Consider the following 19,282-nt stretch of genomic DNA (forward strand, 5'->3'; position numbering starts at 1 on the left):
TCAAATTTCGTGAAGGTTGTTCTATAGAAATTGCAGTTTCTGTACTAAATCTTGACCAAACCTTTCTCAACCGGTCTCATTCGAAAGAATATACCTTAAGCTTTGTTTTGAAGATATATTAAACCATATTTGACATGTTTACCATTTGAGAATGTCAAGAAGTGTGTAACATAGAGCTCCTTAAAAAATAAGTCATTTTTTCAAAGGTAGTGCAAGATATCTGGGAAACGCTCTAAAATGATCAATTACCCCTCAATGTGTAGCAAATATTCCATAGTTTTCGATGTACTATGGCTTCACTTGCGCTTTTTTGCGCCAAGATAAGAAAAATTATTTTTAGTTACACTACGAATCAGCCCATTAGACCATCATACTTGATATAAATATCGCATTTTTTACCTTTATAAGCTCCCGAATAGATTCAAAAACCATCTTGAGCTTGCCCACGATATTTAACTTCAAATTGGCATCAAAAGAATGACGTTTCATTTGATTTTGATCTGGATACGGATTTCATTGATTGAATTACAAAAATGTGCTATTTTAAACAAATTCTGTCAAATGTACCGGAAATATCGATTTTCTGTTTCAGCGACTATTTCTATCAAATTACCTCTAAAAATCTTGTTTTGTCAAATATTTAGCATTTTTAAACGTTTTGAGTGAGAATTGTACTTTTGGCCAGCATTTGTATGGGATGCGGCCACTGTGCGGCGGAGTCCTCCCTGATAAAAGGCTCGACGAAGTTTATCCTCAATCCTGGTCACGGCACCAATGTTTCGTCCAGGGTTGACCAGGCCCTACGTTGTGGTCGTTTGGTCCCGAAGGGGCAGACAAATAATGAACGAACTTCTACTATTACGCTGATTTATTGCCTCTCGGTGGTGGCAATAAATCAGCGTAATAGTAGAAGTTCGTTCATTACTCGTCTGCCCCTTCACGACCAAAAGAACACAACGTAGGGCCTGGTCAACCCTGGACGAAACAGCCTCAGTTTGTAAGTGATCGTTTTTTTTTTTTTTTTTTTTTTTTTTTTTTTTTTTTTTTTTTTTTTTTTTTTTTTTTTTTTTTTTTTTTTTTTTGTAAGGCCAGCCGTGCTCGTGGCCACTACTGTGCCGGAATCAGTTGATCTGTAGCTGCTTAACCGATACAGATCTATTTTTAACTTATCTATATTTACATCTACACTCTCTCCTACTCTTTTTGCTCTCACACCGAGCAGGTAGGAGAGAGCTCTGCTGTTAGTGAGGCTAGCTGTCTGCGAAGAGGGTCAGTTTGTCTCAGTCACCATCTGATACTGACGGAGGATGGATGTGCTCCCCAAAGCACGGTCCTCCGTGAGGCGTCTTCTGGTGGCTGGACGGGTTTTTTGTGGAGGGGCTGGGAATCGAACCCATGACCTTCCGCTTTATGAAGCGAAAGCGTAACCTCAAGGCTACAGACCCCCCTATAAGTGATCGTTGTGCGATGCCATTTTCGGAGAGCCGAGAGTTCACGAAGATATCAAAGATGACGTCATGTCTGAGTTTGAACAAACTTCGCCATCGATACAATACACAACTAGGGTTTTACTGTCTATTAAGGCTTAAACCAACCGCCGGTGTTTGAAACAATCCAAAGTTCGTGTACACAAATGTCAATTTGGACTAATTGTAAAATATGAAAAATAATGGATTAGTTTGGTCTTCAATGACCAATCAAAATCTACAAGGACCAGGATTAGTAACTTATATTGCTTATTAGATTTTTTGATTCGAATTCATACATTTGACAACGTTTCAAAGATAAGAATAAGTATTGTTCGTCTTCCAACATCCTATTGAAAGGCACACAAATCTCAAATGAAATTATACGCACTGAGTATAAATTCCAGAAATTCATTTCATCCACTTCCTTCACTCTAGAAGAAATCAAATCCGGTTCCACTGTCATCGCCGTCCATGAAATCGAAGCTGTCCTGAGCTTTCCTCCCGGATGGAACCCCCGACTTCGGCGGGCTTGCCAGGAAATCAAAATCGGAATCTCCCTCGTTGCTGGCGTCACTGCCTCCTTTGCGAGTGTTTCCTCTCGGACCAACAGGGGACAAATCGAACCCTAGATCGCTGCCACTTCCGCGGTCTTCCATGTCGAACGACGAGATGCTTCCCGTGAGGCTAACCGTGTCCAGGAAATCACCATCGCCTTTGGAACGGTTGCGATCCTCCGGAGGAGGCGAAGCACTGCCAAGTGAGAAATTGTCACCATCGGATGATTGATGTTGCGGCACGGATTCGAAGTCCATCTCTTCGACCGGTGGTTGGGGCTTCTTATTCTGCGAATCAGTTGATGGATGTGGCCGTTCTTCGTGCGCAGCCTTCGTTCTACGGTTAGGCTTTTCCGGTGAGAAGCTAAAGGATTCGGTTTCCATTTCAAACTGTTGCTTTTCGTGCTCTTGGGATTTTTTGGGATAAGCTTTGCGATTCGGTTCTGGCGAAAGCGGCTGCGCTTTACGAGATATTTTATGTTCCAATCGTGCGGGAGCTGATGACGAAATAGGAGTTTCGCGGGATGGTCGCTTCCTGGGTTGCACGCTCTGCTTAGGCTCCTTCCTGGTTTCCGTAGGAAGCGCTGGTTGCGACATTGATTGAGCGGAAGGTTGTTCAATTCTCTGTGCTTGTACGTTACAAACCGGTTTCGGTTGTTCTTCGACTGGTTTCATTTCCTCGCGCTCAACGGATTTACGCTTCTTGCTTGCCGGTGGAACTTCCTGAAGCACATCATCCGGTGTCTGCGGTAATGATTGACGTCGAGTTTCGTTTTTCGTTGGTTTTGGTACCGAATTGATGATGGTTTCCGAATTTGGAATTGAATTCTTATCCTGTACATCTGCTTGATCTAGTTTTTTCGGCTTCGGAACAGTATCTTGCTTCGGTGTAGATTCCTTACGGGGCTTAGAAGTGATCTCATTGGTTACTGGTCCGCTATCTTTGACAACAGCCGGTTGAGTGGAAGCTTTACGAGTTTTATCCTTTCGTTTAGGACCGCTGAACAGCAGAGCAAACTGAGATGAACTCTTGGTCAAAAACTTTCTGTTCTTCTTCCGAAGCTTGCGTAAATCCATATACTCGGGACGTTTAAAAATTTGGTCATACGTTTTCCGAGTGCTTTCAATTTTGTCAATAAGAACCGGAAAGTCATTGGGATCTTTGAAAACCGGGCCCTCCAAAGTAATATGCTGAAGTTTCACCGGAATCAAAAGACGTTCGCTGAGTTCGATTTCTCGGCGCTTAGCTTCTTCCTCCTGCTCGATCTTGGCCTGTTTGATCTCCTCGACAAGTTGCACAATCTTGGCCTTTTTGATCTCGTTATTCTGCGATGTAGCTTCTTGTTCCATTTCCATCTGTCCGAATTCTGTGTACAGTTGACAGAGTGCGACATAAATCTTCATCTCGTTTTCCCATTCGCGATTAGCTTCGACGCGTCTTGCTTTCCATAAGTCATCAATCTCCTTCTGGCGCTCGTCAATTTTCCGTTCTTCGTCTCCCACTTTCCGTGAGATTTCCTTTGCCATCTGATGGCTTTTCGATTTTTGTATCCGTTCGTAGGATTCCTCGTATATCGTTATCCGTTGCTCCATTCGATGGATCTTCGCACGCATTCTCGAGATTTCTGGTTGATGGTCCACCGGTTTGCCATCGTCTTGCATCCATTGTCCAAGATGTCGGTCAATTATTGCTTCGAGCTGTGGATCGATGAGCCGTTCAGTCATTATAGACAAGCCTTTTGCCTGCTTTCTTGCGAGGCGATATTCTTTGAGATACTGTTCCCGGCATCGGTTGGTTTCTGTAAAATAAAAAGGAAACTTTTATGTAACATATTTATGATCAGTGCACCAGTAGCCGCTCATGCCCCTATTACCACTCACTAGAGTATAAACTGATTTTTCATATAAAAATGCAATCCTTTTCGCACGGATATCTTCTAGCAACATCAAGAACTTTCAAATAAAGGCATCTTACATTCTTTTCATTTGTTAAAATAGTTCTTTATATGTATAAGACCTCAGTATCAGATTTTTTTGTGTTCAAGTTTTTGTGTATTCCAATGATTGCTCATGCAATAAAAAAATGAAACAAATTTAAAAAAAATGTGACGATCCTTTATGTATCGTTAAGCTAACGGCTTAAGCGCCACCTTCTATTTGAAAGACTGTTAATCAGGACATTTTGCAATTTTCACAATTTTTCAATCCAAATTCCAAAACCTATCACTCAAAATAATCCAAACGTCATTGTTACGTGAAAACATACGTGGTTTTTTTTCCATCGCACTTTCCACGTAGCTACGTGAATCATAGGTAGCCCAGAATGAACGCATGAACTTTTGAACTTCGTCCATTCCACCGGCGCAACTCGTAAGAGCTACGTGAATTTTTCGGTAGCCTTTACGAAGCGTTTCAATAGGATCTAGATGGGTTTGCATTAACAGGGTGTCTACTCGTTTACCAAAATGAAATTCCCTGATATTTCCAGATTTTTCCAGGTTTAACAAAATAAATCCAGGTTCAAGAAATACTCTAATTTTGTATGGTCATAACAAAATAATCACAAATTTCAAAGTGGTTTTGTTTTAATAGCAATTTATACACTTGTAGACATTTTTTAACGCATGCTGAAGCTATCCCAATATCCAATATTCCAATATGAAGGTGCTAACAAAGTCAAAGTTTCAGTTCTATTCAACTGAATTTTATTTGCTAACGATGGAGTCTTTTATTTCGTTTGTAAGAGACTCTGTTCATCATCGTGAACTGAAGGGAACTTTTAAGGGCATCAGTATGCTTCTTGTTGAAAGTTTATTTTAGAACTGCATTCTCGTGCAAAAAAAAGATTATGTATCATTAATTTCCATGGGTTATTTGGATACCTAAGACAGCTTCATTAGCGTAAAAGACATTTCTTTTATTTGGATTTGTGACAAAAAAAAACTTGTGTTGAAATAAAAACTAAGTTTACCTATGTGTTCGCTAGTAATTATACAGTTTTGACCTGCAAAAAAGCGAAATACATATTTCAAATTGATTGATTCGTGCTAATGATTGTTATAAAAGTCATCTGCTACATATTCGATAAGGGTTATTCCTATCTTCATTAATACAAATACTGCGTACAACTTTTGCATTCCCCGATCAATTTTTTAGAATAATAGAAACACGGATTTTCAAGCCCCCGGTTAATCTTGTTCGACCTGTATAACATTTAAGTGTGGTAATTAAAATAAATGATATATTGTTAATTTCATTCAAAAATGTTCAAGAGTTCAAAATTAACCCTTACTTTCCCATGGTAGCTCCAGAGCTCCATTGATTTTTGACGAACTTAAGACAAACTGTATCAGATAAATTCAATGAGCACTTATGAGCACATAGTTATTAACTGAGAACTTTTTTTTGCCAAAGTTGCCATTTTCGCATTCGTATATCGTGTGGCAAGTGCGATGATAGTTTATGCCCAGGGAAGTCAAGGAAATTTCCATTACGAAAAGATCCTCGATCGACCGGGAATCGAACCCAGACACCTTCAAGCATGGCTTTGCTTTGTAGCCGCGGACTCTAATCACTCGGCTTTTTTTAAATATCAAATATAATTTTATCCACATCAGATTAATCCAACACTCAATTAACTGTTTCGATAGCAAAACTATTGATAAACAATCATTTTCCTATTGCAAAACAAGATTTTTAGACTGGTTCGAAAAAATAACCCATCTACAACCCTATTTGTTTAAGCTGTTTTTTTTTTTTTTATAAAAACGCTTTTTTTCGTAAAGAAATAGTCGATTAAAATTGGAAAGGATCAATCATAATTGTTACGAAATTTTAAATTCAAAGTTGTTTATATTCCTATTTTTTCTGAAATGCCTATTTTCCAATAATTAAAAAAAATATGCATGAAGCAGTTCTGATAGCAACTGAGTTTCTTGAAATTTTAAAAAACTCATTCCTCACGAAAAAAAACTAAACAAGAACTAGAAAGTGTCCGAAAATAGACCAAACGATAATAAAAAAAACGATGCTGTTAGGTGTTAGGAGAAAAGAGTTTGATACGACCAGATATTTCTCAGAAAATATTTCTAAAACTTGTTTTGAAAATTTCTAGTGACATTACGACAAATAATTACATAAGATAAGACGAACGGATAGATAACTTTATTTGAGAGATTTTCTTTTTTCGTCAGAAGTTCATTTAGTGATTATTTTCCCTGAATTCTCTCCAAGAATTTTCCCAAAGAATTTCTCAAACAATTGTTTTAGATATCTCTAAATAAATTCTGGATTTTATAAAAACAAATCCGCAAACAACAGGGATTCTAACAGGAATTCCTTCATATATTATTTCTAATATTTTTTTCAAGAAAGCCCTCAGTCTTCCAGGATTTTATCCAGTGAGTCTTCCATCCTTTCTTTTTTTTGTAGAACATCCATCAAGTATCCCGTTTTGAATATGTTGCAATATTCACCAGAAACTAATCCAGATGTCTCCAAGGATTTGTCAGGATTTTCTACAAAATTGTCCTTCAGATTTTTTTTAGATTTAACTTGAAAGTTCTCTATGGATGCCTTTTGAAATTTTTCCAAAGATTTCTCCTAAGATTTCTTTGGGTAGTTATCCAATAATTCTCAGGATTTCTCAAGGAAGTTTTCAAAAAAAAAAAATCAAGCATTCTTCCGGGAGTTTTCCATGTATTTCTCTAAAGAAACGTGAATGAAATTTAACAGAAAGCTGAGAAATTGTTGAAAAAAAATAATCGTAACGTATTCCTAGAGGAAATCTCAGGTGAAAAAAAAATGTTAATGAATAAGGAATTCTAGAAGAACTCATTCTTGAGGAAATTCTACAAGATTTTCTAAATTATTGGTAAAATAATTGAAAAAAAATCAATTAAATCTCTAATTAATATTCCGTAGGATTTAACTGACGTGGAACCTCAAATGAACTCAGGAATTAACCTTCGCGGGGTTTCTTGGGAAAAAAAAAATCTATGTAAGGACTTTAGAATTCGGTTGAAAAGTAAATGAATAAATATTTGGAGGAAGTTCAAGGATAGTCTTTGTAAAATTGTTCTAAGTAATCCCTGAGACAATTACTAGAAGTGGTAACGTTGAAGTGCTCAAGGATTTTCTGAGGTGAATTCTGGATAAATTCCTTCAAGCATCATTTCAAATATTACTGAAAGAATTAATAAAAAAAATTTCTTGAAGAATTTCTGGAGAGAAACCTGTATTAGTTCCTGATAGGATAGTATTTTATATGAAATCCCTGCAGAAACTATTAGGATAATTCCTGAAGCTGTTTTTGAGAAATATGAGAAGAAATTTTGCATCATAATTATCTGCAAGCAAGATAAGAAAAAAAAAGGCTTTAGATACCATTTTGGTTAAAATAGAGACTTGAGAGACCTTTCATCAAAAATAGAGACTTTTTAGAGATTTGCATAAAAATGAAGACCAAAACTCTAAAAAGAAACCTACCGCTCCTAGATATGTTGATCCTTAACTGATTTAAAAAAGAGATATTTAAAACGTCAATCATGTTTTGATTAGTCGATAAAATTTCATACACGAAAGGATCCTCTCGGCACAGCTTAAAGAATATTCTGATAGCGGCGCAGCCGATTTTTTTTCGATTGAAGAGAATTTTCTTGCAAATATATGCTCTGGGGTTTGACGCAAAAATCCTTTGTTGTGAACATATTATACAATGAATTACTTCCTCAAAATAATTTCCCTGATTGTGATCGAAATTCCCTGAGAATTCCAGGTTTTTTCCAGGTTGCATAGAATTCCCTGATAAATCCAGGTTTTCCAGGTTTTTCCAGGAAGTAGACACCCTGGGTATAGGAAGTGAAATTTCAAATGCTTATATAAAATTAACGACAATAGCTATTTAAAATCTTTTCAGTAAATATTGATAAATTTTTGATGGGCTACATTGTAGACACATTATTTTGATTTTTATATTTTTCCCTCAATATTCTGCGGAGTCTATAGTTTATCATTAGGGTAAGTGTTCCCTTAGTTGTGGGTGTTCCTATAGTTGCGGTAGTGCCGTTTTCACTGATTTTATTCCATTCGCCACAGAACCGACACTGCCAATCGACGTATTGGCTTGTTTATACACGGAATAGTTGAAAAGAGCGTCCAAATTGCTTGAAAACTGATGAAAAATCACTAAATTTGCTAAAACTGTTCTTGCTTGTACCAATAGTTGCGGTAAAGTGTTCCTATAGTGGAGGATCCCATAAGAAAACAACGGATACCACAACTATAGGAACACAAATTAAAAAAATACCGCAACTAAAGGAACAGCGTACCAATAGTGGAGGTATTATTTTTCACTGACATGCCGTGGATTACTGCGATGAAATAATTTTTCTCATTAAGTCATTAAGTCATTAAGTCATTAAGTTCCAACATCAACATGTGCATTAATAGGGTCCTAAAGCCATGTTCCGATTTTAGTGCCAAACGCTTAAGTTTAGGCCAAAAACACATGTTTACTCTATTTTCTAATGTTTTCCGTTGGTTTAAGTCGAAAAACACATTTTTTTAGATTTTGCTACTCTCCTACACTCAAGATAATGTCCTCATTTGATTCATGTGCCAACCCATATGGATTTTTGCAATGGGGGTTTGCATATGGAAAGCATGTGCGTAATCAATAGATTGTCGTTAATCTTAATTTCCATTGAAAGCATGATTATTTCATATCAAATCCATAATCCAGGCACATACTTTACATGGGCGGCTTCAATGGAGTATATTGACCGACCAAATCATTTCAATGAAGGTTTTTTTTTTGTTTTTTCTTGTTAAATCCAATAATGAGCAAAACAAATAAGTGTATATAAATATATTATAAAGTTTATTTTATAGTCTGATAAACACATTAGAACAGTTTCAATATGTGTAGTACGATGAAACAATAAATTAGAATGAGCAGCAGAAGAAAACAAACCAAAAATTACCAACTTTTCGGAGCGACTCGTATTGGTCTTCTACGCAATCTCTGTGGGCAGCGAGTTCATGAGTCGGTAATCTTTTTTGCTGTTACATCTTTCAGGGCGCGGTAAATGGCTGGGCATGGCGTACCATTGGTACCTCGCGTACCTGCAGGAATAAAATAGACCCCTTTGTGCGGTCCTTAGCCTCTTGCCCAGCAACTCCTATCCCTACCTCCTCGTGGTACTGGCCGGGGTACGAGTAACCTTGGGGAAGATCGGGTAACCAACCCCCGGTGGGAACTTTGGTCGTATGCTGACAGGGAAGGGGGGGTTTGCTTTTGCAAACCTGGAGCGTCTGATCATCGTCCGAGTGCCAGAGAAGGACTCTAAGCTAAACTGCGCACTATGGCCCTCCGAACATTTAGGTCCTCCGGAAATCTAGGGGGTTGGTGTCAGGCCCTGCAAGCCAATCGTAAAAACACATCAGCACAGGAACGTCAACGAGAGAATACGGACCGGAACAATCGGCAAAGACCACAGCGACGAAAATGGACTAGCGATTGGAAACTCGGTACGTGGAACTGCAAATCTCTCAACTTCATTGGAAGTACTCGCATACTCTCCGATGTACTGAAGACCCGCGGTTTCGACATCGTAGCGCTGCAGGAGGTGTACTGGACAGGAGCATTGGTGCGAACGTTTAGAGGTAATCATACCATCTACCAGAGCTGCGGCGACACACGCGAGCTGGGAACAGCTTTCATAGTGATGGGTGATATGCAAAGGCGCGTGATCGGGTGGTGGCCGATCAATGAACGAATGTGCAAGTTAAGAATCAAAGGCCGATTCTTTAACTTCAGCATAATCAACGTGCATAGCCCACACTCCGGAAGCACTGATGATGACAAGGACGCATTTTACGCGCAGCTCGAACGCGAGTACGACCGCTGCCCAAGCCACGACGTCAAGATCATCATAGGAGATTTGAACGCTCAGGTTGGCCAGGAGGAGGAGTTCAGACCGACGATTGGAAAGTTCAGCGCCCACCGGCTGACGAACGAGAACGGCCTACGACTGATAGATTTTGCCGCCTCCAAGAACATGGCCATTCGTAGCACCTATTTCCAGCACAGCCTCCCGTATCGGTACACCTGGAGATCACCTCAGCAGACAGAATCGCAAATCGACCACGTTTTGATCGATGGACGGCACTTCTCCGACATAACCGACGTCAGAACCTATCGTGGCGCCAACATTGACTCCGACCACTACCTGGTGATGGTGAAACTGCGCCCAAAACTATCCGTCATCAACAATGTACGGTACCGACGCCCGCCCCGGTACAATCTCCAGCGGCTGAAACAACCGGATGTCGCCAATGCGTACGCGCAGCATCTTGAGGCAGCGTTGCCGGATGAGGGCGAGCTCGATAGGGCCCCTCTTGAGGACTGCTGGAGGACAGTCAAAGCAGCCATTAACGACGCTGCCGAAAACGTTGTCGGATATGTGGAACGGAGCTCAAGAAACGATTGGTTCGACGAGGAGTGCCAGGAGGTTTTAGAGGAGAAGAATGCAGCGCGGGCTGCAATGCTGCAGCATGGTACGCGGCAAAACGTGGAACGATACAGACTGAAGCGGAAACAGCAAACCCGCCTATTCCGGGACAAAAAGCGCCGCCTGGAAGAGGTGGAATGCCAAGAGATGGAGTTGCTGTACCGTTCTCAAGAAACGCGGAAGTTCTATCAGAAGCTCAACACATCCCGCAAAGGCTTCGTGCCGCGTGCTGAGATGTGCCGAGATAAGGATGGGAGCATCTTGACGGACGGACGCGAGGTGATCGAAAGGTGGAAGCAGCACTACGATGAACACCTGAATGGCGCAGAGAATACAGGCACAGAAGGTCAGGACAGCGAAGGCGATGGCTACGTCAGCACAGCGGACAGCGGAAATCAACCAGCTCCCACGATGGGGGAAGTTAAGGATGCCATTCAACAGCTCAAGAACAACAAAGCCGCTGGCAAGGATGGTATCGGAGCCGAACTCATCAAGATGGGCCCGGACAGGTTGGCCGCTTGTCTGCATCGGCTGATAGTCAGAATCTGGGAAACGGAACAGCTACCGGAGGAGTGGAAGCAAGGCGTTATATGCCCTATCTACAAAAAGGGCGACAAACTGGAGTGTGAAAACCAGATCTTTTCCGTGCGGAAAATCCTCCAGAAATGCCGTGAGTACCAGGTCCCTACGCACCATTTGTTCATCGATTTCAAGGCGGCATACGATAGTATCGACCGCATAGAGCTATGGAAAATCATGGACGAGAACAGCTTTCCCGGGAAGCTCACAAGATTGATCAGAGCAACGATGGACGGTGTGCAAAACTGCGTGAAGATCTCGGGCGAACACTCCAGTTCGTTCGAGTCTCGGCGGGGACTACGACAGGGCGACGGACTTTCGTGCCTGTTGTTCAATATTGCGCTTGAAGGTGTCATGCGGAGAGCCGGACTTAACAGTCGAGGCACGATTTTCACGAGATCCGGACAATTTGTTTGCTTCGCGGACGACATGGATATTATTGGGAGAAAATTTGAAACGGTGGCAGATTTGTTCACCCGCCTGAAACGCGAAGCAACAAGAGTCGGGCTAATGGTGAATGCGTCGAAAACAAAGTACATGCTGGTTGGCGGAACTGAGCGCGACAGGGCCCGCCTAGGAAGCAGTGTTACGATAGACGGGGATACCTTCGAGGTGGTGGACGAGTTCGTCTACCTCGGATCCTTGTTGACGGCTGACAACAATGTTAGTCGGGAAATACGAAGGCGCATCATCAGCGGAAGTCGTGCCTACTATGGGCTCCAGAAGAAACTGCGGTCAAGAAAGATTCACCCCCGCACCAAATGCACGATGTACAAAACGCTCATAAGACCGGTAGTCCTCTATGGGCATGAGGCGTGGACTATGCTCGAGGAGGACTTGCAAGCTCTTGGGGTTTTCGAACGCCGAGTGCTAAGGACGATCTTCGGCGGCGTGCAGGAGAACGGCGTGTGGCGGCGAAGGATGAACCACGAGCTCGCTCAACTCTACGGCGAACCCAGTATCGTGAAGGTAGCTAAAGCTGGAAGGATACGCTGGGCAGGGCATGTTGCAAGAATGCCGGACAACAACCCTGTAAAGATGGTGTTCGCCACGAATCCGGTCGGAACAAGAAGGCGTGGGGCGCAGCGAGCTAGGTGGATTGACCAGGTACACCAGGACCTGGAGAGCGTGGGTCACAGTCGAGGATGGAGAGAAGCGGCCATGAACCGAGGGAATTGGCGAAATATTGTTGGCGAGGCTTTATCAAGATAATTGATGTAAAGCCAAATAAGTAAGTAAGTAATCTTTCAGATGAAATTCGATTTCTCCATTTGCATAAAAGTAAACATAAGTTAAAACAATATCAAAGTATTGAATTTTAGCAAATATACTTTCCGATGCAGCCAAAATATCGCTGGATAAATACAGCTCAACGAGATCACTACCGCGAAACCTTCACACGGACGCCATATTTTTTGCACAATGTGCTTCAGAAGAACGTATTACTTGCACATACTTTGAATATGTTTCAAATGCTATATATATGATACAAATAAAACTAATGATTTTGGCAATTTGAGCAATGTATGTGCAAATTCACATGAATTGAAGGAAGCTATTTTCTTGAGTGTAGGCTTAAACTCAAATTTTGGGTGTATTTTGATTTCCGTGTCCCTTCCGAAATGTCAGATAGGAACAACCCCAGTGTTGAAACTAAAACCCCTGTGGTGTTTTTGTCGACTAAGCGAACGTCAAACATGATCTCAAGTGTCAAGGTTCATTTATGGACCCAATTTTTAAATTAAAGTTTAAATATGTTATAGCCGTTATTTGACCGATTAAAAAATGCTAAAATAGTTGAATTAACATGCTTTTTCGGTTTTTTAAATAAAAACAAAATTTTATTAAAAATTTTAGGACCCAATTGCGCTTCTTGAATTAAGGTGATTAAATGAAGTTCAATCGCGCTTAGTACCTCCACTATTGGTACATCTACCCTAATCTAACCCCGTACACTTAACAGAATTTATTTAAATTATGTTTTGAATTTTTTGGAAGCATTTGAAAAGACTTCCTATGCCTTGCCATGTAAAGGAATCGGAGCTTCGCGCATAGGGTCAACTGTGGTATTTGCTTCCGTCATCGCGAATAAGTTATAATTTCTTTTACAGAGTTTGAAGAACCTGATGAGTAAACAGAAGAACTCGATGAGTTAATTTCATTAAAACTATCTAACGCTATCTGGGGGAGGGAGACGGTCTGACATAGTGTTACGGTTCATACAAAAATTTAAAAATTTCCATACAAAAGCTGTTACGTGGGGGAGGGAGGGGGTCCAAAATTGGCAAATTTTAGCATAATTTGGCGCGCCGTAAGAAGGCTCATGGACGCGCGAGAAAATTTTCTTTCAACTGCTGTTACTAGCAGCAAACAACCCCTAACAATTCCATAGAAACGGTAGATTGAAGAACAGAGCTTAGCTTAGCTTAGCTTAGACTGACTACACATATCAATGGTTGCTATTCCGTGATTGACCGAAGTCAGTGAAAATGCACAAAGAATCAACTAGAAGTTCGGCTGGGATTGGCCATAATCTTCTTCAGTGTGCATAATTCAGTGCCTCTATTTATACAGGGTCAATAACGGCGCCGGCCACGTCCTTGCAGTCAGGTGGGATTGGAGGAAGGAATGTTAGTGTGTAACCTTTGCTATTTGGAGACCGTGTTTGCCTCTGCATCTCCACAAAGGTTACTGGGAAGGATGTTTGTTAATGGGGAGGATCGTTGGATCAAAGGATTCACTTTGATAAGTGATTAGACCATGATAGTTTTTTGTCAAATATAAATATGTTTTTATGAAAATATAATATTTTCATTTGATATGAACAATTGGGTTAATTCTACGACTGGCGTGAGGTGACAATTGTCGGTGTCGTATAGCGAGGTGACAATTGTCGACTCGAGTGAAGTGACTCTCCATTTGATTTACACGGCGAGTCACTTCACTCGAGTCGACAATTGTCACCTCGCTATACGACACCGACAATTGTCACCTCACGCCAGTCGTAGAATTAACCCAAATTTCTATGTAGAGGAAAATTATGCCGACACTTGAGGTGACGAACTATTCAAAGTTTGTTGAACAAATATCTAAATGTAACATTACTACAGCTGTCAGGACGAAAGCATGTGTTATTATATTTTACTTAGGCTGATACAAATATTTATTTTCTTTTATGTCCGAGACCACTTGAAAGGTACGAGGGGGGGGGATAAAAATAAATAAGGAACAAAAAAATATAAATGAAAAAAAAGTTATTTTTTTGAATTTTTATTTTTAACGTTAGTTGTTAAACTTTTATCAATTATCATCTGAATCATTATTTTACCTGTTTTTTGCTTTACAAATTAAAAAAACCTAACTGATGTCAAAAAAAATATGAATCTTTTTTTTTTCTCCCCTTCAAAATTTTCGGATTTTCGAAGGGGGGGGTGACATAAAAGAAAATTAATATTTGTATCAGCCTTATTTGAAAAGAAACAAAAACTCGATTGGCTGGAACATCATAGAAAACTCTTATTCTTATGCCGACACTTACAGTGGCGAACCATCCAAAGTTTGTTGAATAAAGTGAACCTTTCGCAAGTCTACACTTGTAGTGTCGAACCATTCAAAGTTTTTTTTATAATTACAAAAATAAAGATAAAAAAGGGGTGTTTTGAAAACAAAAAAATGTCAAACATAAATAATTCATGAATTAGAGTTTATGTCGACACTCACAGTGACGAACCATTCATAGTTTGTTGAAAAATCATATTTGAAAAGAAACAAAAACTCGATTGGCTGGAACATCATAGAACACTCTTATTCTTATGCCGACACTTACAGTGGCGAACCATCCAAAGTTTGTTGAATAAAGTGAACCTTTCGCAAGTCTACACTTATAGTGTCGAACCTTTCAAAGTTTTTTTATAATTACAAAAATAAAGATAAAAAGAAAGGGGCGTTTTGAAAACAAAAAAAAATGTTAAACATAAATAATTCATGAATTAGAATTTATGTCGACACTCACAGTGACGAACCCTTCATAGTTTGTTGAAAAATCATATTTACGTCCTACCGTTGTATCGATTAAATGTGCAGGTATACATATTTTATAGATTAGAAATAGTAGCATGAAACGAGCTCACCAATTGATCCGTCATCCTTGACTGAGCAGCAACAATCCACATTCAGCTTAGCTCGTTTGCTCGGCTATATAAAAGCACTCAGAGAAAATAGGCGCACGACCCGAGAGGGAAAACAACTGACGACTGCTCGGGCTTTCTTGACGCACTGCCAAGGTGCAATCGTCAAGGTCGAAGATCAAACAGAACTAACCGATCGCGGAACTTTTTCACTTCACTCAACCGACGCGCGACATGTTTGATCCTGCCTTCGTCACCTGCTCCCACAGGAGCAAGCGTCAAGGTCAATATATCAAACAGAACTCGCAAAACCGAACTGTCCTGGGGCTTCACAAAGCACTACCCAGCAAGGCGCTCCAAAACTGGGGAAAAAAAATTCTCCGGCAACGAAAATACGCGCGAATCCGTCAGCAAAATCAATCGGACGACGCAAAACCGAACTGTTCTGCTTGGGCTTCACAAAGCACTCATCTAGAAACGGTAGATTGAAGAACAGAGTACACAAACTTGCCAGCTAACCAGCTTGTCAGCTGTCACTTCCACTTCCCCTGCAGCTGACCTCACTTCGCACCCACTGACTGCCTAGATTGCTGAACCTTCACTTCAATAAATCTTGGGTAATCCATTAGGGAAAAAAAACGGAAAAAAACTAAGTCACTTCCTTAAGGTGAAGATGAATCGAAGCCAAAGTTCAAATTTTCAAGAGCACAAATCTGGAGAACCAAACATCTATTTGAGCTAAAAACCTAATCGATTCGTCACCACCAGCTGGTGAACAATCGATTAAGTTTTCAGCTTAAACGGATGCTTGGTTCTCCAGATCCGTGCTCTTGAAAATTTGAACTTTGGCTTCGATTCATCTTCACCTTAAAGCGTCCAAAATACGGCCGTTACCCTATTTTTTACATTCCGCTTTGGTAACACGGCAACACTACACTGCACTGTGACGTCACGCATCAATTTTGATAGGTACTGGTCCTGTTGTTTACAGTTTGGACTTAGTACTTTTTTCGAATCATTCTTAATTTCGTGAAAGTTTGCTGCGAGAAGAGGTCAAACCCACTGCAGATACCCACGGATCGTATTATTCTATCTTCCTACCGTGGAAAATCGTCACCATCAGCATGCTGGTGATAGAAAAGCGAAGATGAAAAAATGATGGAAAAAAGACTAAGTCCGAAACGTAAACAACAGGACCAGCAGCTGTCAAATAAGTGAGGTTAGGCTCGTCATATGCAGCGCTCTACACTAAGCTACAGAGAGCAGGCTAAACCCTATAGTGCACGTAAATATTCTAAGAATATAACTTCCTAGAATCTAGTCAAGTAAGTCCAAATACCTCTACTTACCGTAAACGATTCGTTTCCAATCTTCCACCTCCCGCCGTGCCAGCAACAGCATCTTCTGCTGTTCCAGCTGGACATGATAGCAAATCTCCTTTTCCGCCTCTTCCTGTCAAATTATAATGAACGTCGTACTTTTCCTATCTTACATCAAGCTTATCAGTTTTGCCTTACCGCTATGGAATTTATCAGGTCATCTTCGTTTGCATCCATTTTGCTGATTTTTGAATCAAGAAATTTTTTCTCAAAATTTCCGATTTTCAACTGCTGCTCTTTTTTCTGATCGAAAAAGTGAGTGTCAGGGCCGCCGCCGGGGGTGCTCAACTATTTTCTTTGCCATGCCAGAAAGCGAGTCATGCGCGTGCAAAAACATAGAAAACATCGAACTGTCAAAAGTTGCATCAAAACAAAACCGGATCGGATTGAATTGCGCTGAATTTTGTGCGGGAGTTCGAAATAATATCAAGAAATCGCTGTTTTCAACTTAATTGCAGTTACTAAAATATATTATCGGTAAATTATATTGTGAGGAATATTGCAATATCTTTGACAGTGTAAAACCAACGCCAAAATGAGTGAGGAAGATGAGCGTACTCTCTGGTGTGGAAACCTTGCGGAGAAGGTGACGGAGGAGCTGCTGTACGAGTTGTTCTTGCAGGTGATTATCGGGGGAGAGTGGGGCACGATCGCCATTCCATGCAAACTATTTTAAAATAAAGTAGAATCTGATCCCCTATGTATACAATAACTGACGGCTCTATCTAGACGACTCATGTAGATTCAGAATGAAAACAACGTCATGGACTTGAATTTGAAAACTTTCAGAAATGTATTCGTAATTCGTATTAAAGCATGTATTTAGTATTTTTTTTTTTGGTTTTAATGAGACCTTCGTACTTCGGCCCATATGGCGATCTTGCCCTATACCCCTACTTAAAATCAATGGTACATATTTGAATTGACTTCAAACTATTTTGTAGGCCGGTCCGGTAGAAATGGTAAAGATTCCCCAGGACAAAGATAAACGCCCCCGATCGTTTGCATTTATAACCTTTGCCCATGGAGCCTCGGTGGAATACGCTATGAACATTTTCGACGGCACAAGGTTGTTCAATCGGCAGCTGACGATACACAAGAAGAGCAAAAACGGACAAAACGCAGGATCGCCAAAGGTGAACAATCCCCAGCAGAACCGTGGCCAACAGCAACAACAACAACAGCAGCAGCACCAGCAGATGAACCTCGGAAACATGCCGAACCTGGCCCAGATGCAGTTTGCCAACATGAGCCCGGGAGCAATGACCCAGATGATGATGCAGGGAATGATCAATCAGCTGAGCCAACAGGTGCTGGCCAATATGGGCAACATGCCGCAGAATATGCAACAGAACAAAATGAACCGTAACGATCGCCAGCAACACCAGCAGCAGAAGCCATACTCTCGGGAGAGGGACAGAGACCGGGGTGACAATTTCTCCGGTCGGGATCGGAACGAAGGGGGGGACCAGATGTTCTCCCGGGATAGGGGCAACGGTCGCGGTGACGGAAACAAAAAGCGAAGAAACGAGTATCGTGGAAGGAGATAACATGGGGGAGACTTCGATTGGACTTTTTCGTATTTTATCCACTGTATGTCTTGAGATGAATATGGCGAAATAAATTTAATATATCTTATGTTATGGCTCATTCCACGAGAAAAATACGTTGACTGTCTATTGGTGGTAGCAGATCACTTTCTGAAGACTTGTTCACTATTTTAATGAAAGTCTTAAAAAAGTCTCTATTTTTAGTGGATAGTATCTAAAGGTTTTTAATATAAATCAACATTATTTTGCAGTGATTCCTGGAGAAAGATTTTCGAGGATCCAGAGTAAATAATTTTAAAGCAACATACTAATCGCGTAGAATCTAGAATTCCTATAGAATACTTTCAAAGCCTCCTCGCTGCAGAAATTCAAGCAAATCCTTCACAATCTGCATCTGGAAATCCTCGAGCACTCCAACGCTACTATCTATCCCAGGATTCCTTCAGAGATTTTCCACTAATTCTTCCACCGATATCTGCAGTTGTTACCTACAGAAAAACCACAAAATTTTATTCCAGTTTCCAGAAATTCATTTCGGGTTTTTTTTTTCAAGAATCCCCAAAAGAATTCCTCTAGGAGTTCCCACGCCGATTTCTCTATTCAAATCAACCTTAGTTTCTCCAAGGAATTGCTCTTAAAATTCCTTGAGGGATTATACCAGGAAATCTATTGAGAACACTTCTAGGAATTCCTCAGTAAATTCGTTCAGGAATTTCTTAAGTTCTTTCGGTAATTCATCTAGGTATTTCTCCATTACTTTAGAGAAAGATGGGCTTTGTAACCGTGCGGTTAGCCAAGGCATTTAGCCGCATCGTGCTAAGGAGTGTGAGTTCAATTCACGCCTCAGGCCGAAAAACTTTCCGACAGGAATATTTTCCGACTGTGCCACTGGGTGTTGCATGCTAGTCCGTTGTCTAGTGTGGTGCTTCATTCAAAAGGCAAACAGCCCACTGGAAGCATTAACGTGTAGTGTCTGTTTAAGAAAAAAAAAGATATTCTTCTGTTTCTGTTCGGGATGAAAAACTGCGACCAGTTTTCTTCGATCTTTTGTGGTATACCCGTGTCCTTTATTTAGTACATATCGTTGTAGTTCATTACTATTGAGAAACAA

The 19,282-nt window shown here is 40.6% G+C and overlaps 2 protein-coding genes across 2 annotated transcripts; one reads left to right on the plus strand and one right to left on the minus strand.

Annotated features, from left to right (window-relative positions):
* Positions 1-1,705: 1,705 nt before the first annotated feature.
* On the minus strand, positions 1,706-16,912 carry LOC110678396 (pinin-like). The gene is made up of 3 exons (XM_021851232.1): positions 16,760-16,912; positions 16,592-16,694; positions 1,706-3,822 (listed from the first exon to the last, which is right to left on the minus strand). Exons 1-3 carry the CDS (start codon positions 16,796-16,798, stop codon positions 1,901-1,903), a joined length of 2,064 nt encoding a protein of 687 aa, XP_021706924.1. The 5' UTR covers positions 16,799-16,912; the 3' UTR covers positions 1,706-1,900.
* Positions 16,913-16,957: 45 nt separating this feature from the next.
* LOC110678397 (RNA-binding protein 7-like) lies at positions 16,958-18,259 on the plus strand. Its single transcript, XM_021851233.1, has 2 exons — positions 16,958-17,243; positions 17,566-18,259. Exons 1-2 carry the CDS (start codon positions 17,157-17,159, stop codon positions 18,169-18,171), a joined length of 693 nt encoding a protein of 230 aa, XP_021706925.1. The 5' UTR covers positions 16,958-17,156; the 3' UTR covers positions 18,172-18,259.
* The last annotated feature ends 1,023 nt before the right edge of the window (positions 18,260-19,282 follow it).

This window comes from Aedes aegypti, chromosome 3 (assembly GCF_002204515.2).
Source record: "Aedes aegypti strain LVP_AGWG chromosome 3, AaegL5.0 Primary Assembly, whole genome shotgun sequence".
In the NCBI taxonomy this organism is placed as follows: Eukaryota; Metazoa; Arthropoda; class Insecta; order Diptera; family Culicidae; genus Aedes; species Aedes aegypti.